Source organism: Hordeum vulgare, chromosome 4H (assembly GCF_904849725.1).
Source record: "Hordeum vulgare subsp. vulgare chromosome 4H, MorexV3_pseudomolecules_assembly, whole genome shotgun sequence".
Lineage (NCBI taxonomy): Eukaryota > Viridiplantae > Streptophyta > Magnoliopsida > Poales > Poaceae > Hordeum > Hordeum vulgare.
This window is the reverse complement of record NC_058521.1, coordinates 39,590,964-39,607,229: the sequence shown is the minus strand read 5'-3', so window position 1 is coordinate 39,607,229 and position 16,266 is coordinate 39,590,964. Positions and strand designations below refer to the sequence as shown.

The window sequence follows — 16,266 nt, the reverse complement described above, 5'->3', positions numbered from 1 at the left end:
TGGCTGGGAGGGAACACCGAAATTCAATAGAGGATCATCTCAACTTTTCATGACAGTCCCGTCGGTGGGCACTCGGGCTTTCCAGCGACTTACAGGCATATCTGACGCCTCTTTGCATGGCCTAAGATGAAAGCACATATCCTCCAATACATCCGTTGCTCCCAAGTGTGCCAACAAGCCAAGTCGGGCCGTGTTGCGTCCCTAGGGTTGCTCTTACCGTTGCCAATTCTAGACCAGCCATGGGAAATAATATCTATGGACTTCGTCGACGGTCTTCCATAGTCCAGTAAGTTTAACTACTTGCTCGATATCGTGGACAAGCGCACCAAGTTCTCCTACTTCCTTCCTATGGCTCATCCATACACAATAGCGTCTGTCGCTCAACTCTACCTGCATCAAATATACAAGATCCATGGGCTACCGAGGCAATCACGTCGGACAGGGATCCAGTTTTCACAAGTCATTTCTGGTAGTAACTGTCCCGTGGCGTGGGCACAGAACTCAGGTTTATCACAACCAATCACCCAAAAACTTATGGCCAAACAGAACGCGTCAACCAATGCATTGATACCTTTCCGGGCTGCTTCACACAGTCTTGCCCATGTCCATGGAGTTTTTGGATTCCACTGGCCCAATTCTGGTACAACAACACCCACCACTCGGCAATCGGGGTGACTCCATCCAAAGCTTTATTTGGGTATGAACCTCGCCATTGGGGGCTCACAACTACTACAGTTTGCTCGGTTCGAGCTCTTCAATCCTGGTTAGATGAGCATGCTATGGTCCAAAGCCTTCTTCAGCAACACCTCAAAAGAGCTCAGCAACTTATGAAGGAGCATGCTGACAAGAAGCGTTCATTCCGAACTTCCATAGTCGGCGAGCAAGTCTTCCTCAAACTCCAGTCGTACATCCAGGCTTCGATTGCATCGCAGGTGAATCACAAGCTGGCCTTCAAGTTCTATGGCCCATTCCCAATCGTTGACGAAGATCAACGGCGTCGCATACAAGCTCCAGCTACCATCACACGCCACCATGCACCCGGTGTTTCATGCTTCACTCCTTCACCAAGCCCTGCTCCCGGGTATGACAGTCGAACCTCAACTCCCACATTTCTTTGATGATCTTGTTGTTCCTATAGCTGTCTTGCAAACTCATCGACGCAAGCACAAAGATGGCGTTCGCGAACAAGTCAAGATGGTCCAACTCCTCTGTGCTCGGGCCTACTTGGGAAGACAAGGCCAGCCTGCTCGCTCACTTCCCGCATGCAGCGGCTTGGGGGCAAGCCTCATCCCAATGGAAGGGGATGTCAGCGTACCTAACATGCGGGACCAACAGGGCAGCGACGGCCACACCTCCAACGCTTCCCGACAACCCATGCGACCCAGATGGCCCAACCAACACTACCATGGGCCGGCGTGGGCTAGCTGAAGCCAGCCTCCGTCCTACTTGAAGCCACTCGTAGGAGAGAGAGAGATCGAGTGGTTTACGAACCCGGCGCCGACGACTACGTGTTCCTTCATTTCCTCTTGACCCCCCTTCCCAATTCATGTATCCCCATGCTTGTAATCGCTACTGAGACGCGAATTCGTGTGCCAAGACAATAGATCGAGTGATATACTACTCGGTACTTAACACAACCAAGGTTGGTACATCCCAGCACTAGTGAAGAAATGACTAGTCACAAATTTTGTTGGTGATGTTCCATTTCCTTTCAACGTGTGACGTTGGCTAAATTTGCACATTATTGCTATATGCATAGTGGTACGTTACAATTTTGTTTAACGACATAGGTAATTTCATGTTTTTTTTTGGTACAGATTATGCTGGTATATCCCATTAGACTCATGCGAGCACTATCCGAACCCCGCAGGTGGTCATCCAATCGATTGAGATATAGATATATAGATATATGAATAAACGGTATATCTATTACTCCCTCCGTCCGGAAATACTTGTCATAAAAATGTATAAAATGGATGTATCTATAAGTAAAATAAGTCTAGATACATCTACTTTTAGGACAAGTATTTCCGGACGGAGGGAGTATTTGAGGAATAAGGTCTTATACTCCATCCGTTCCTAAATATAAATGTAAGTCCTTTTAGAGATTTCACTATGAACCACATACATAACGACATGAGTGAATTTACATCCGTATGTAGTCCATAGTAGAATCTGTAAAAGGTCTTATATTTAGGAAAGGAGGGAGTATATATTATTGTAAAAGAAAAATGTTTTCTAGTATGTCTGCACGCTCGTTTACATACACAATTACTCCTCTGACGTGGCACCATAAATCGGCCAACTCAGCGCCAATCCTCACGCTCCCTGTCGTAATCCCATTCCCACCCGCGTCTCAATTTCAACCCGGCCGGGAGGCTCGGCATCGACAACGGCTACTTGTCCCCCCGACCCGATCCCCATCCGCCTCTACTTGAATCCCAGACCCTCCTCCGCAGCCGCCGCACCCTCCACCACCTTCCGTCGCGCTATCCGCCATGTCGACCTCGCCTCCCACCTCGTCGCCGCCTCCCTCCGCCGGCGCAGGCGGCGCCAGCGGCGGGGCCCGCTGCATCTCGCCGACGTCCACCCGTCGGAAGGTCTCCCCCGGCCGCAGCGGCGGGAGCTCCCGCAAGGTCCGCCCCCCCCCCCCCCCCCCTCCGTAAGGCTCCGCCGCGGCCTCGCCCTGTACGTGCTCGCGCGGCTCGACTGGGGATCCCGCGGTTCCCCTTGTTGGAACTGTTTGCGGGCGGCCGCTCTGGTTTGCGACGCCGGTTTCGCACGGGGAAATTTTTTGGGAGCCGTTGGGCGGGCGGTGGTTTGGTGCGTGCGATGTAGATTATCCATTTGTTCGATTCGGCATGGTTTCTCTTCAGTTAGGGCTTCGCTGCCCTTCTCCGCCCATATTGCTTCGCAATCGTTACAGCTGAATCCATCACCGAAACCCTAGTCCGCGTCGGGCCTTCCGCGGCGATTGCATCCAGTTACTACTTGGCGTGTCCGATATATCTGAGCTCTGCTATAGCAGGACTGTTATGGATAGCTGCAACTTGGAATCTGTGGGTGTCAATTCGTTGGCACAAAAGCCTGCACTATGTTTACTTACTGATGCCCTGCGGATGTGATCTTGTATATTTGCGGAATTGCTTGTAGTATATTAACTGATGCCATACCGATGCGATATTTCATAATGTACTACCTGGAGACGGTAATTTATGGTTGGTTCCAGGTACGGGGTTAGAGCGAATGGGCAGTGCAGTACGGGGTTATTTTTTGTTTCTCGATGTATGTTTCGAATTTTGATCTGAATTTTTTAGGGGTTATCTTAATATGTGTTGTGAACATGCATGATTTTTTTCAGATTTTTTCGCAATGTTTAAATTTGAATTTGGGCCGCAAGGTACACGGTGACATGCAAACGTGCATGTCACCTGATCCCTGTCCATAGGCAAGATGAAGACCTGTGTCAACTGAACAATATTCTCATACTGCTTGGTCCTGACCACTCAAGAATGCTTCTAGTTATTACTTTAATTAAGGAAAATCTTCATACGAGATAAAAGCTGACCTGGATTAGCTGAGTAGAACTTTAAGAGCACTCGTGAAGATGATTAAGTTCTTAATATTGACATTAGTATTCTTATAGGACAACTTTACAGGCAATCAACATTGACGTGTTCTGCACATGTGACTGTTAGAGTGTTAGGTTTAGTCCAGTAAAATGAAGAAGTCTGTCTCTATTATGTGACATTAGTTCAGATAGGTTGCAGGTTCAATTTGCTCAGCTTGAAGAAAACCCAATTAGGCATTGCAAGCTTCTCTTTCTTGTTTAATTCCTACTTGTAAGACCTACTGCTATGAAGAATTTAGCTAACAGCACTTTCTGCATTTGTTCTCTGCAGAGTCCAGGTTCAAGAGAATATGGGAACTCAGTACTAAAATCTGTGAATAAGTCAACATCCCAGTTCAAAAAATCTGTGATTCGCAGAAGTGGTCCTTCAGTTGATTGGTTCCCTAGGAAGAAAACTGAATCATACTTGAAAAGAAAGATAAAGCGTCTTCAGGTACTTAGTGGATAGCGCAAAATGTTTAGCCACTCTTTGGTGAAATTTTTCCATAGTAAATTTTATTTAAAACCATAGCATGAGTGGATCCAAGATAATATGGCACATTAGACCAGGTTCCGTTACACTGTTCCCGATACTTCAGATTCCCACTTGCCAGTCAAAGTGCAATTTACTTTTCTATTCTCCTTCATGGACCTTTAAGATCTTGATTGTGCACTTCAATGCATTTCCTAACGAGAAACTCACAATTTGAGGTCATTGCTGTCTCACTTCTCTTCTCTGCCTGACCATAAGCAAAGAGGGAAATTGGATTAAGAGTATTTTTTATGATGAGAATTAAAGTTATGCCTTTTGGTTTCTGCAGGAGACCGATGGTATGACCGCGTCGCTCCATGATACTCTGGAAAATTCAAACCTTCATTATACTAGGATGGCGAGGGAGAAAATTGCAGCCAGTGAAGCAGCCAGAAAGGCCATGGAAGCTCGCAAGACTGCCATGGTTGAAGCTTCATGGTGTAGAATTCTTCAAACAGCCAGGTGAGATTATGTTGTTCTTATTCTATCATGCCTGCTGTTATGCTGGCTACACTTGATTCATTCCTCTGATATTCTGACTGTCCTTGATATGTTATTTCTAATAGGATCCAAAACAAAGGAGCTGAAGAAATTATGGAAAAGGCCAAGTTGCATGCGACTGAAGCATTTGAATATGCTAGAGTAATAGGTATCATGATGTATGACAAGCCTGACTGTCCCAGTCAGCAGTATGAGGTGGAATCCTCAGCAAAAACTGGAGGAAGGCCAACTCACAAGGTTACAGCTTCCTTCCAGACTGCTTTTGAGGTTGATATGGAGGTTGCTGCTGCAGTAAAGAAGGCATTTGTTAAACTTGCGAACTCTCCTGATTTGCCAAACCAAGAAGAGTTTAAGGAGCTATTGCGGAAAATTAGCCAAAATCCAGATGCGACTGATAGTGATGTGAATTCTGAAGCTGAGCAGCAGCTTGGTGACTGTAACAATGAAGAAACAAACAATTTCAACAATACCTTCAGAAAAAGCATCTTTCCATCTGATTTCAACACTACTGATGTAGAACAATCAACTGATCTTGTAAACATTATGCTTGAAAGGATAAAAGCTCTTCATGAAGACGACCTTGCCTCTTTGGCGGTCATTGTTGCCACATCTGGCCTAAATGCAGCACTTCAAAGGGACAAGGGAAAGTATCATGAAATGAAGCCTGTGAGCTACACAACTGCAGAATCACACAGACGACAATCAAGAAGGTATTCGACTGCAGCCAGCTTTATTGATATACAAGGACCAAAGAAAGAAGTCTCGTCTGAGTTACCAAGTCTGGACAAGTTCTTGGTCAAGCATCATTCAAAACTCGAAAGAGAAGTTCAAGAAGCAAAAGAAGCAGGCAGAAAAGTTACTTCAGTAAAACCTGTTGTACAAGATGTCCAGGGCCAACTCAACACAACGGCACTAGAATCTGCTTCTGACCTGGGCAGCATTCTTGTGAAGAATGTGTCTAGGCTTGAGAAAGAGATCTTGGAAGCCAAGAAGAGCAACAGGTGCATTGATTCTTCTGAAGGGAGCTGTAAGGATGCTACGGACGATGCACAAGCCAGCACCGAAGAATCTGAATCTCACAAGGGTCAGTCAGAAGTCCTGTCTGACAGCAATGTAAATATCAACTGTTATATCAGCGAATCCGGTGAAGAAATCAATTGCGTTGAAGCCTGTACCGATTCTTCACAAGATAAAGAAAACAGAATTTTAAGTTCACATAAGCTGCCACCCTTAGGTGCAAAGGGTAACCATGGTGGTAAAAGATTGAGTCGAATTGAAGCTGCAAAGCTTGAAGCACTTAGAAGCTTCTGCACTAAGGATAGCAGTGAGCTGAATGTTGGCCTGGACAAGGTCTTTGTTAAGGCAACCAATAGACTGGAGATGGAAAAGAGGAAAGCACTGGAGGAAGAACAAACCGACGTGCAGAAGCAGAAAGATCCACAGAAGTGTTGTGATAACACGACAGCGAGTTTAGATGAGATTTTAGTGAAGCGTGTGACAAGATTGGAAAGGGAGAAAATGGAGTATGAGAAGAGGAATGCCTCGGGAGAAGGACAGAACATTGTGTCACGTGATCAGCGGAAGTATGGCAACGTTGCCACGGCATCCGAGAGTTTGGATCAAGTCCTAGTAAAACGTGTCAGTCGACTTGAAAGGGAGAAGATGGAATATGAGAAGAGGAATGCATCAGGAGGAGCAAGAACTGGCGCACAGACTGAGCAGGAAAAGCATGGTAGCAATGACAAAGCATCTGATAGTTTGGATCAGATCTTGGTTAAACATGTCTCCAGGCTTGAAAAGGAGAAGATGGAGCATGAAAAGAAGGGTGATGGTGATGCACTACTGCTGAAGAAGAGTGATGATACACAATGTGAAGGTGGAGCAGCTGGAGGTCTGGCCGACATCTTGGTCAAGCATCCAACGAAGCTTGAGCAAGCCAAGCAGGCTGCTGCTGCTGAAGCAAATTCGACAAGAGTCTTGAACCGTGCTGAAGAGCGCAGGAGAGCGAGAGAGAAGGAGCTTCTGGATGCATGGGGAGGAGAGGGGCTTGGGAGCTCGGTGAAACCCCATCTGTCCAAGATAGAGAGTGACAAGGTAATTGGTTCTAGTATATATTGCACTAACTTATCATCATCTGAAGATATGAAATGTGCCAGCTCTTACATCGTTTCGACTACTTGCCAGGCTGCATGCAGGAAATCAGAGGGAGAAGTGAAGCAGGAGCGCAGAAGAGCGAGGGAGAAGGAGCTTCTTGATGCATGGGGAGGAGTGGGGCTCGGCAACTCCTTGAAGCCACATCTCTCCAAGATCGAGAAAGACAAGGTAACTGATTCTACTGTTACACGAATCCATCATCTCCAAAATAATAAAGTATCAACCCTTACTTACACTTGTTGGACTGCTTGTCAGGCTGCATGGAGAAAACTAGAGGAGGAACAGAAGCAGATATGTGCTGCTAGTACAACGGAGCTGTGACTTTGCTGGGTCAGCACAGCAAGTACGTTCTATTCGCTTCCGGTCCCGGTTCTGTTCGCGTTTCACATGGAAACTCCCTTGCAGAACATGGATGCCATCAGGATCTCTCTCCTCCTGTATATCGTGGTCGCAGACCAGACGTTGGAAACTTCCGTTCCGGAGGAAAGTTAAGTAAGATGTGCGACTTCCTACCAGGCAATGAATTTCGAATTTCTGCTGCTGCTCTATTTTAAGTCTGTGCTCTCCTTACCTTCTCTCTCGCTCTTTGTTATCTTGTTGCGTGCTAGCTCGGTATGTCTTGAACTCACATACATGCTTATCCTTGGAAGCATATGCGAGGATGTGAACATCCCAGTGCTTCTTTTGACTTTGCCCAAATGCCGCAAAGTTGGAAATTATCATGAGCTTACCGACAAGTTAAATATAGCCGGGCATATCTGCTGGGTGCTGCTATTTTAACTCTTTATTCATCATGTTGCTGCAAACCAAGGGGTAAAAAGTACTATAATTGAAACTGACTGTTCTTTCGGAGATAAGATGCTGAAGTCTTACGGAAACTGGAAAAGCTACAAGCGGTAGTCTGATAGTATATGTGGATGGATTGCTTATTTGTATGTAAACAAATGAGGGCGGTAGATTCTGCATAGATTATTTCACACTGTTGCTTCCCGTGACTGCGAATTTGTAGTTTGTATATTAGTATAAGATGCCATTACTTTTTTCAGCAGTTGCTTTGCACGCGTTGCCCTGTTTCTGCCCTGAAAGTTCGGTGAAAAGATGCATCGTGAGTGTTAAAAGGGAAGAGCGACAATGGAACCAGAGGGGGGCTTCACTCCTCCTAATTCAAGTAGCGGGAGGCAGAGATATTTATGGCATTGTTTGCTGCTATCATGTGGCCTGCCGTTACTTTCAGCTACAAGTCTGCCAACCCCCCCTTTTCTCCCTGGTCGTTTTTCCGTTGACGCGGAGTATCATTTGCAACAAATGACGAACGTGCCAGTGTCAGATTCAAGCTGAAAAAAACACTCGTGATCCATCTAGTTTAGCAGCAAACCACTGGGTGAAACCAGTACCAACTCAGCAGAAGCCTAGAGTCACAGTAAAATCGATCAAGCCATCCTAAGGCTGAGACAGCGCACCAGCCATTGCTGCTGCTGCTGCTTCACCGTGACCCCTCCCCGGAGATCACACGCCGTCGCCCTCTGACGGCGGTGCGGCACCGTGCGGAGCGCCTCGTCGGAGTCGGTCGACGAGGAGGGCGTCTGCGGGCTTCTTCTGCCGGAGCAGCCCGTGGTGGAGGGCGTTGCGCCGTCCCGCCGCCTCCGGTTGACGCGGCCGCCGACGGCCAGCGTCAGCTCCAGCTCGTCCTCGCTTTCTCCGGACGGTGGCGTCGCCAGGCGGCGGCCTGCGCCGGCGTGCTCGTCCTCGTCGTCGTCGGCAGGGAGCTGCAGGCTCAGCTCCGGCCGGCGCCTCTGCACCTGACGCTGACGGCAGGGTGGCACTGACGACGGGCGCCTGGTCTGGTCGCCCATCAGCTGCTTCTGGACTCGGTACAGCCGGTGCAGATCATGAACCTTTGGAGCCGATCATCATGGCAAGGAATTCTGTGTCAGCTCTCACCAACAAATCCAAGACAAGAGTAAGTACCTGCTGGAATTGAAACATGGATGCGTTTGGTCAACTACCTGCTGCCTGAAGGTCTGCTCGTGCTTGAGCATGGCCATCTTCATGACCTCCATGTCGCACTGCTGCACGAGCTGCTCCATCTGCGTCATACTATACTTCTCTTCTGGCTCTTCTCGTCTTGTCCTTGAGGGGTTATAAGCTTGCATGGGACAAATAACAATGAAAGGAGGGTGGTAGTGGTGCACTGGTACTGGAGGAAGCTGGTAGAGCCGTAGTGGAAGGGTGTGGGGGATTTATAAACGTTGGGCAAGTGAAGAGAGGAGTGGGATGCAGCGGCGTGGATTGGGATGGAATGATGGAATGATGTCTCACTTGGTTGGGCCTTTCGGCATGGGATTTTGGGGTACATCCGCTGCACGAGATGCCCCTCCCGCAGCAGACAGCTTTGGCAGGAGCCTACGTTGTTTTTAGACCATTGGGTGGCCGTGCCCCCCGCCCCTGCAGGCTTTTCAGCATTTCTCCGTGTGGGCAATGCGTGCGACTGACAGTGCTGTTAAACTGGTCAATTAAAATTAGTACTAGCAGGACACGCTAGCTAGCTGTTGTAAATACTCCCCTTCTTCGCAAAGCCGACAAGAGTTACTAGAGATGATCGCATGCTTTGGCAGCTTTTATCATGGCCTGGCCCCTACCCAAAGTGTCAGTACGTCTTACTCCAAAGCCCAAGATCACCGGTAAGTAGTCAAACTTGAACAGAAACATATGCGCACAGTGACTGACACTGGTAAATTATAGCCGTCAAACATGAATACTTGGCAGGGTTCATAATTCAGATCCATTTTTAACTAGTAGCTGTCACTGAAAACAAGCAAAGGAGCCCCCGCCCGCGCGCACACACACCGGGGTACGTGTGGATTGATTGATACTCATGGGGCGACACCGACACATACACGCACGCACGGTGTACGAAAGCTAGATACATGCATGCATGTATGTGGTGGTGTGCTGACGAAGCGATCCACTCTTTTCGTTAGGAAAACCAAGCAGCAAGAGCTTAGCAAAAAGAGAGAAAAAACAAGCTGGAAAAAGGCCGGGTGCAGTGCAGATGCTTGCTAATCATCGCTTCGAGAGCAAGCAAGCAGGCAATCATCTCTGCTAGTGTGCAAGTACCATGGTGAAGTTTAGATTAAGAATAATCACACCTTTATTTGCCCACATCGACCAAGGACTAGCTACTAAAAGGAGCTAAGCACTGGGGCATGCAGAGAGGTGAACTGCAAAAAGGATGAGTTGGAACAAAGTCTGAATGGGAACGGATAAGACCGGTCGTGCCGTATGTATTGGCTAGTCCGTCCACGGGGCGAGACAATGGCGCACGCGCTGCCGGCGGTGAGAGGTGCATCCGTACTTAGTGGCGGCCCACCATGGACGTATGCAACCAACCCCGTTACCCGACATGAGACGACCAGACCCTCGCCCCCTCGTTTATCGGCTTTCTCTGCGTCCGGATGGAACTGCCGCAAGAGATGAACTTGAGAAGGAACTGCTGGCCGATATGTTTTGTTTATTCATCTTTAATCATGATAATACAACAAACACGAAAAATAATAAAAATTTACATTAAGATCCGTACACTATCTAGCGACGAGTATAATCACTGAAACAAGCCAAAGGAGTGCCGCCCTCATCACCCCTCCCTCGCCGAAACCGAACAAAACTTATTATAGTAGATAGTCGGTAAGTCGTCGTGGTAAGGCACATAGGACCAGCACACTAGAATAGCAACCGTCGTCGTTCAAGAGTGATGTAGATCGGAAAGATTCAACGTGAAGAGACACAAACGTGAACGAATTACGACCAGATTCAAGCAAATTTACCAAGGACAGATCCACCGAAGACCCACCTCTACACGTTCATCGACGATGCTAAACACACCACCGAGACGGGGCTAGACAGAAAGAACATTATTCCAACTTCAGGGAGCCGTCACCGTCTTATCTTCGTGAGCAGGACACAACACTACTAGAAAAAAATGTTATTGGTAATCGCTTACTAGTAGCGCTATATTAACGAGCGCTACTAGTAAATAATACCGGTAACGCGTGACCCAAAAAACACGCTACTAGTAAATATTTTTAATAGTGCCCCGCGGACAGACCTTAATTAGTAGTAGCGTGGGTTGTAAGACCTGCGCTACTACTAAGTAATAGTTGTAGCGCAGGTGAGATACCCCACGCTACGGTTAAGCATGTCACTTCGATCCCACACCTCCCACCCTTTCACCCCACCAACCGTCCCAGTCCACTCCCACACCACTCACCCCCTCGATCTAGATCTAGATCGAGATCCGCACCACCGCCGGCTTGCCATCCACCTCATCTCCTCTCCTCTGTCGTCCACTCCCGATTGTGCTTGCCGTTCTTCTTCGATCACTATCGTTGCCGTCTCTACCTTTCTCTGACCAAACCCAATCCACCCACCGCCATCAAGCACTAGCGCATGGAGGGGTAGGAGCCAACAACCATAGTCCACCACCACGCCATGGCACCGCCCCCGATGGTGGCCTGGATCCCAGGGACGTCTGTGTCGTTGGCGTCGCGCTCTCTCCGCTCAGCTCGACACCCACAACCGCAACGGCCAAGTACAGTACCAGTGTACTTGTAATGCCCCAAGTGTAGAACCTTCCCTTTTTTGGACCTACTTCAAGTGGGACCACCTTGTCAGAGATTGTGGTGTTAAGTTGGTACCATGATTTCATGTGTGATCCTTGCTATTTCCTTCTCATGCATGCATGCATAGCATATCATTGCATGCCCATGTGCTCTTGTTGTTGCAACGTGGCCATTTGATTACATGTGGTATTTGTGGTCATGGTGTTGGATGTGATCTTGTGATAACATGTGATGATGGTGTGTAGAAATAGTGGTTGCTTGGGATTCCAAAGCTCTTTGCAAATTTCAAACCCTTTCCCTTTCCTATTATCTTTTGTTCAAGATTCCATCTTTACGAGAGCTGTTTTAAAATGTCTTGTATTTAGAGGTTATTGTGGGGATGATGATGTGGAGTTTTTATTTTGGTCTTGAGGGTGTTTATAAATCACAAAACAGTATATTTAGTGTTGTTTTGTATTTATTTCAATGCCCCATAAAATTCCTTTTGCATTTTATTTTAAAAGCTTAGGTATTTTTAGGCCCAGGGACATTTTTGTTTTTTTTTTTATTTCAGCAGTAGTCCTGAGGGTTTTTCTTCCTTCTCTGGTTTTGTTACCTAATTAGAATATCTCCAGGGCTGTTTTTCTTTTTTCCTTCTCTGGTGGGCTCCCTCCTACCCAGAGAGGCCCAGTACCTCCTCCCAGGCCCAATACCCCTTCGCTGTAGCAGCCCAGGCGAGACACCTCTTCTTCCTCCCGACGTCATGCACGTACGACCTGCTGGCAGCCTCCCGATCAGCGAGCCCTTGATCCAGCGGTTCGAGCTCGTCCCCCGAGGCTCATAAAACGCTCCTCTCCCTCCCCCAGGCAGGTAGGGTTCCTCCTCTCCCTCCTCTTCTTCCTCCTGCGCCGCCAGAGACCTCGTGGTCGTTCCCAAAGCCATGACCAGCTCCGGGTCGAGCTCGTCGCCGGCGTAGCGGCCACCCCGTCGCCTCCCCGCAGCTGCGCAAGCAAGAGGACCCAAGAGGGGTCCCATTTTCGCGCGGAGCCGGAACCGGAGCTTCTTCCTCGACGTCCCCGACGTGCGCCTCCTTCCTCTGGTTCGGGCGGCGTCTTCCTGCAGCGACCAGCACCGCTCTGCCCTCCTCCCTCGTCTCTCCTCGGTGAGTAGCCGTAGAACGTTTCCTTCCTCCCCTACGGCCGCATGGGCTCGAGTTCGCCGTTTCGTACGCTCGGACTCAGTAGCAGAGAATGGCGCTGGCTAAGGCAGCAACTCTGCTCGTCGTGGTAGCGGCACTAGGGTGGCCTCGAGGCAGGGAAGGATCCCCTGTGGACCCTACTTCCTCCTCCGCAGCGTAGTACAGCCGTTGATGTTCGTGGAAGTCGTCGCTGTCTCCCTCCGTTTCGGTCGCCGGCGAGCCGTGTAGCAGCAGAGAGGGCTCGTGTTTTGTGTGTGCGTGGGGTGCATGTGGGGCTCGCCGGATTCGGCAGCAGGAGGGGTGCCCTCCTCGTAGCCAGCACACCCCCGTCGTAGCGCAGCAGCAACGGTAGGGTAGTGCACCGGCGGCCTCTCTGTTGCCGGCTTACCCCGTGCAGTGCAGGCACGCAGAGAAGCAGTGTATTGTTTCCAATACTACTCTCCTCTGACCGTAGCCGTGTCGTAGCGCGTTGGTGTATGTCTCTGCTTGTTACCTGGAGGTGCAGGGTTCGATCCCTAGCTGATGCACTCCCCCTTTTTTTGCTGATATCTCGACAGTGCCTAGTGCAGCAGAATAGGGTTTCTTGCTGTGTAGCCCTGTTCTAGCAAGCCTGATCCTTAGCAGAGTGGTACTGATGTTGCTGTTGACTAGGGGAGGTGCAGAGTTCGAATCCTCTTCCCCCCATTTTATTTTTTTGTTGTGTGTATCTTCCATGTTCCTGGGCATGTATATGTGCTGTGTGCACTAGGTAGATTGGAGGCATTATTTTTGCTGCTATCAACAGCTTGTGGATTCTGTTCCTTTTGCTCCAGTCACATATCTTGAGGGTGAGCTTGTGGATTCATGGGCATGTGTAGGGAAGTGTTGCATGCAAGTGTGTGTTAACTTGTGAGTTTACTTGTGTGCCTTGCTAGGCTAGAGCATGTGGGTGCTAGTTGTCCTCATGATGGTGGCCTTGTGCAAGTTCGTGTGAGTGTAGGGGTGCCCTCCCTCACCACATATATATGTGTGTGTGAGCTTATTCTAGTGTTTATGGCAATCATAACATTTGTAGGTATGTGCTTGATCTAGGGCAAGATGTGCTTGTGGATGATGTGGAGTATATGTTTGTGTGTGGAACTTCTCCACCTTTGCAAAAACTATACACCTTCACATGTCTATATGTGAGAGGGCATGGTGTTTGTGTGTGGGGATAGTTTGGTAGAGGTGCTTGTGATGTTGGTGTGCATGACACAAACATGGGGTTCAAACCCCCATGTCACTTTCTCATTGTGCACATGAACTCATCCTATGTAGTTGTTATCTTAGAAGGGTACTTTATGGAGTGCATATTCAGTTTTGTTGCAAGATTGGTCTTTGATTCCATGGAATAGGTGGAGCCCAAGGGCATGAGTTTTTGTGTGTTAGTAGTAGGGGTTTTGCTCTACACCATAGTGGTGTCAATTACCTCTTGGTGTTATATGTGTGCAAACTAAGCCTAGACAAAGTGGGCTTGTGGCTGAAAAATTCCAGATTAGTGAACTCTGAAATTTCACTAAGTCTGGGATGCTGGAAACATTTTCTTCTCTTATAGATGAGGATGTGCTGGTCATTCTGTTGAGAACTAGCCTTAGTTCAGTGCTAGGATTTTGAACCTGGTATGTTTGTGAAGCTTCCTGTCAATTTTAAACTCATTTGGAGTCCAGTAGGTTGTGTTTTGATTGCTGTCAAAAAGCTTCAGAACAGAGACAGAAACTCAGGTGCAGGAATTTTCACGAAGTCCCTGAGATCTGATGGTTTTGGGAAAGTTTGTGGCCTTGTATCTTCTAGAGTTTAATTCCTTTTGCTGTGATTCTTGCTGGTGCTTGTAGTGTTCTTGGTTGGCAACATCCACATATATAATTTGTCATGTTTGAAGACCTGTAGCTACGTTGCATGCAGCTCCCAAAGAGCTAAGATGCAGATTATGGCAGAATATATAGTGTTGTCATTTTGATCTTTGCGTGTGCTTGGATGGTGTTGTGGTGTTCTTCCTTGCTCCAATCCATTCATGTTGGGTTGTTACAGGTCTTGGCAACCTGGGAATACCAGATTTGTGCCAAATGTGAGTGTGGTGTTGAAACTTCCACGTAGAGCTTCATATCTTGTTTCGTTGATTCCCGTTGATCCGTAGCTCCGTTTGCAATGTACTTTATATGGTTTTGCACCGTTTTCACGAACCGCATCTGTTCATGTCATTCCCATGCATGTAAAAATAGCTTAGGGCATAGTTCTGTCCAGAAACTTGCTGTAGTTTATTTTGCTTGTGCTAGTGATAGAAATAGTGGTGCATGCTCAACTTTCATCTCATGCATCATGTGATTGTTGCTTCTTGTGGTGCTGCTGTTCATTGGCTGTTATTCTTATGTTGGGTAGCACCGGGAGCGGAGAACGAATACGTGGAGTCAGGAGAGTACGTGCAGGACGAACCAGAACCATTCCAAGCTGAGGATATCACAGGCAAGATGATATGACCTTGATCCCATCTCTAGACTTGTTATGCTAGTTTCGTTTCCATGTCATATTGCTCGCTGCCTACCACTGAATTTAAATTGCCTCTTCATATGCTGTGACAGCCCGATGCTGACGTTCCAGAAGCTTCCCCTTCTCTTTCCGTTTTCGTCGTGTGAGTATTTTCAGTTGCATCATCATCGCATCATGCGCATCATCTGCATTGCACCGGCATCTCCGTTGCCGCCCGTTTTCAAAACTTGCATTTCGTTAGTAGTTGCCGGTTCTTGTCGTTGTCCGTTCTGAGCCCGACCGCACTCGCACGCGCCCGCGGCACCGTCGAAACCCTGTTTTAAAGCGCGTTTAAAACTCTCTCTGATCGAGGTGAAACTTGGCACGCAGTCGCGATTAGTTATAGCTAGGCCGCCTGTCGAATTTCGTTGCGATCGGAGACCGTCTGGTACCCGAACGGTCGCCCGTAGCGGCACCGTCTTCGATTATTCGTCGGACGTCTGTCGGTGTTTTTAAAACCGTGCCGCGCCGCCCGTTCCCCCCTCGTCTCCGGTAAACCCCTCTACACGGCCGCGTACCCTTACCCGCGTTCGGAATCGTCCGAATCCGACCCCGCGGTTGGATCCGGGGCGCGATTCCGGTTAACCGAGCCCCCCGTTTGTCTATATATACCCCACCATCACATTTAGACAGCCTCCCCCTAATCGTGCCTCGTTTTCCGCGCCCGAAACCCTAGCCGCCCCCACAACCTCTCCTCTCTCTCCCCAGCCGCCGCGGGCCCGCGGAGCCCATCGCAGGCCCGTCCCGGGCCCGAGCCGCGCCGCCCCGATCTGCCCCGCGCCTCCCGTGGCCGCCCGTGCCCGCAGCAGCTGCCTCGCTGCCTCCAGTCGCCGCGCCGCCGCCGGGAGCCGTGCCCGCCTCCGGCGAGTAGCCGCCGCCACCGGAGCACGCCTCCACGCCCAGTGCCGGCCGCCGCCTCGGCCAACTCCTCCCCATGGCGAGGCCAGGACCTCCCTTCGCGAGCGCCTCGCCGCGCCGCCGGCTGCCGACCATCCCTCGGCCAGATCCGGCCGCCGCGCCCGGAACCGCCGCCTGCACCCCGTCGGAGGGCCTGCCTCCCCTCCCCGCCGGGGCCAGCTGCCGCCATGTGCGCGCCGTCGGCCGCAGCTTCCTCCCGTGGCGAGGAGGAGGG

The 16,266-nt window shown here is 49.3% G+C and overlaps 2 protein-coding genes across 2 annotated transcripts; one reads left to right on the top strand and one right to left on the bottom strand.

Annotated features, from left to right (window-relative positions):
- The first annotated feature begins 2,483 nt into the window (after positions 1 to 2,483).
- Positions 2,484 to 7,584, top strand: LOC123447777. Its single transcript, XM_045124446.1, has 6 exons — positions 2,484 to 2,636; positions 3,903 to 4,064; positions 4,432 to 4,604; positions 4,709 to 6,737; positions 6,828 to 6,965; positions 7,053 to 7,584. Exons 1-6 carry the CDS (start codon positions 2,499 to 2,501, stop codon positions 7,116 to 7,118), a joined length of 2,706 nt encoding a protein of 901 aa, XP_044980381.1. The 5' UTR covers positions 2,484 to 2,498; the 3' UTR covers positions 7,119 to 7,584.
- A 400-nt stretch (positions 7,585 to 7,984) lies between these two features.
- LOC123447778 lies at positions 7,985 to 9,813 on the bottom strand. Its single transcript, XM_045124447.1, has 2 exons — positions 8,804 to 9,813; positions 7,985 to 8,692 (listed from the first exon to the last, which is right to left on the bottom strand). The coding sequence occupies exons 1-2, from the start codon at positions 8,948 to 8,950 to the stop codon at positions 8,228 to 8,230; spliced, it is 612 nt and encodes a 203-aa protein (XP_044980382.1). The 5' UTR covers positions 8,951 to 9,813; the 3' UTR covers positions 7,985 to 8,227.
- Between the last annotated feature and the right edge of the window lie 6,453 nt (positions 9,814 to 16,266).

What these genes read in the sequence shown, in the direction of transcription:
- LOC123447778 (XM_045124447.1), bottom strand. Translation starts at nt 8,950, where the DNA reads ATGCAAGCTTATAACCCCTCAAGGACAAGACGAGAAGAGCCAGAAGAG. An exon ending in AGCAGACCTTCAGGCAGCAG is followed by an intron (nt 8,693 to 8,803) that starts GTAGTTGACCAA and finishes TCGGCTCCAAAG; the next exon opens with GTTCATGATCTGCACCGGCT.
- LOC123447777 (XM_045124446.1), top strand. Translation starts at nt 2,499, where the DNA reads ATGTCGACCTCGCCTCCCACCTCGTCGCCGCCTCCCTCCGCCGGCGCA. An exon ending in CCAAGATAGAGAGTGACAAG is followed by an intron (nt 6,738 to 6,827) that starts GTAATTGGTTCT and finishes ACTACTTGCCAG; the next exon opens with GCTGCATGCAGGAAATCAGA. An exon ending in CCAAGATCGAGAAAGACAAG is followed by an intron (nt 6,966 to 7,052) that starts GTAACTGATTCT and finishes ACTGCTTGTCAG; the next exon opens with GCTGCATGGAGAAAACTAGA.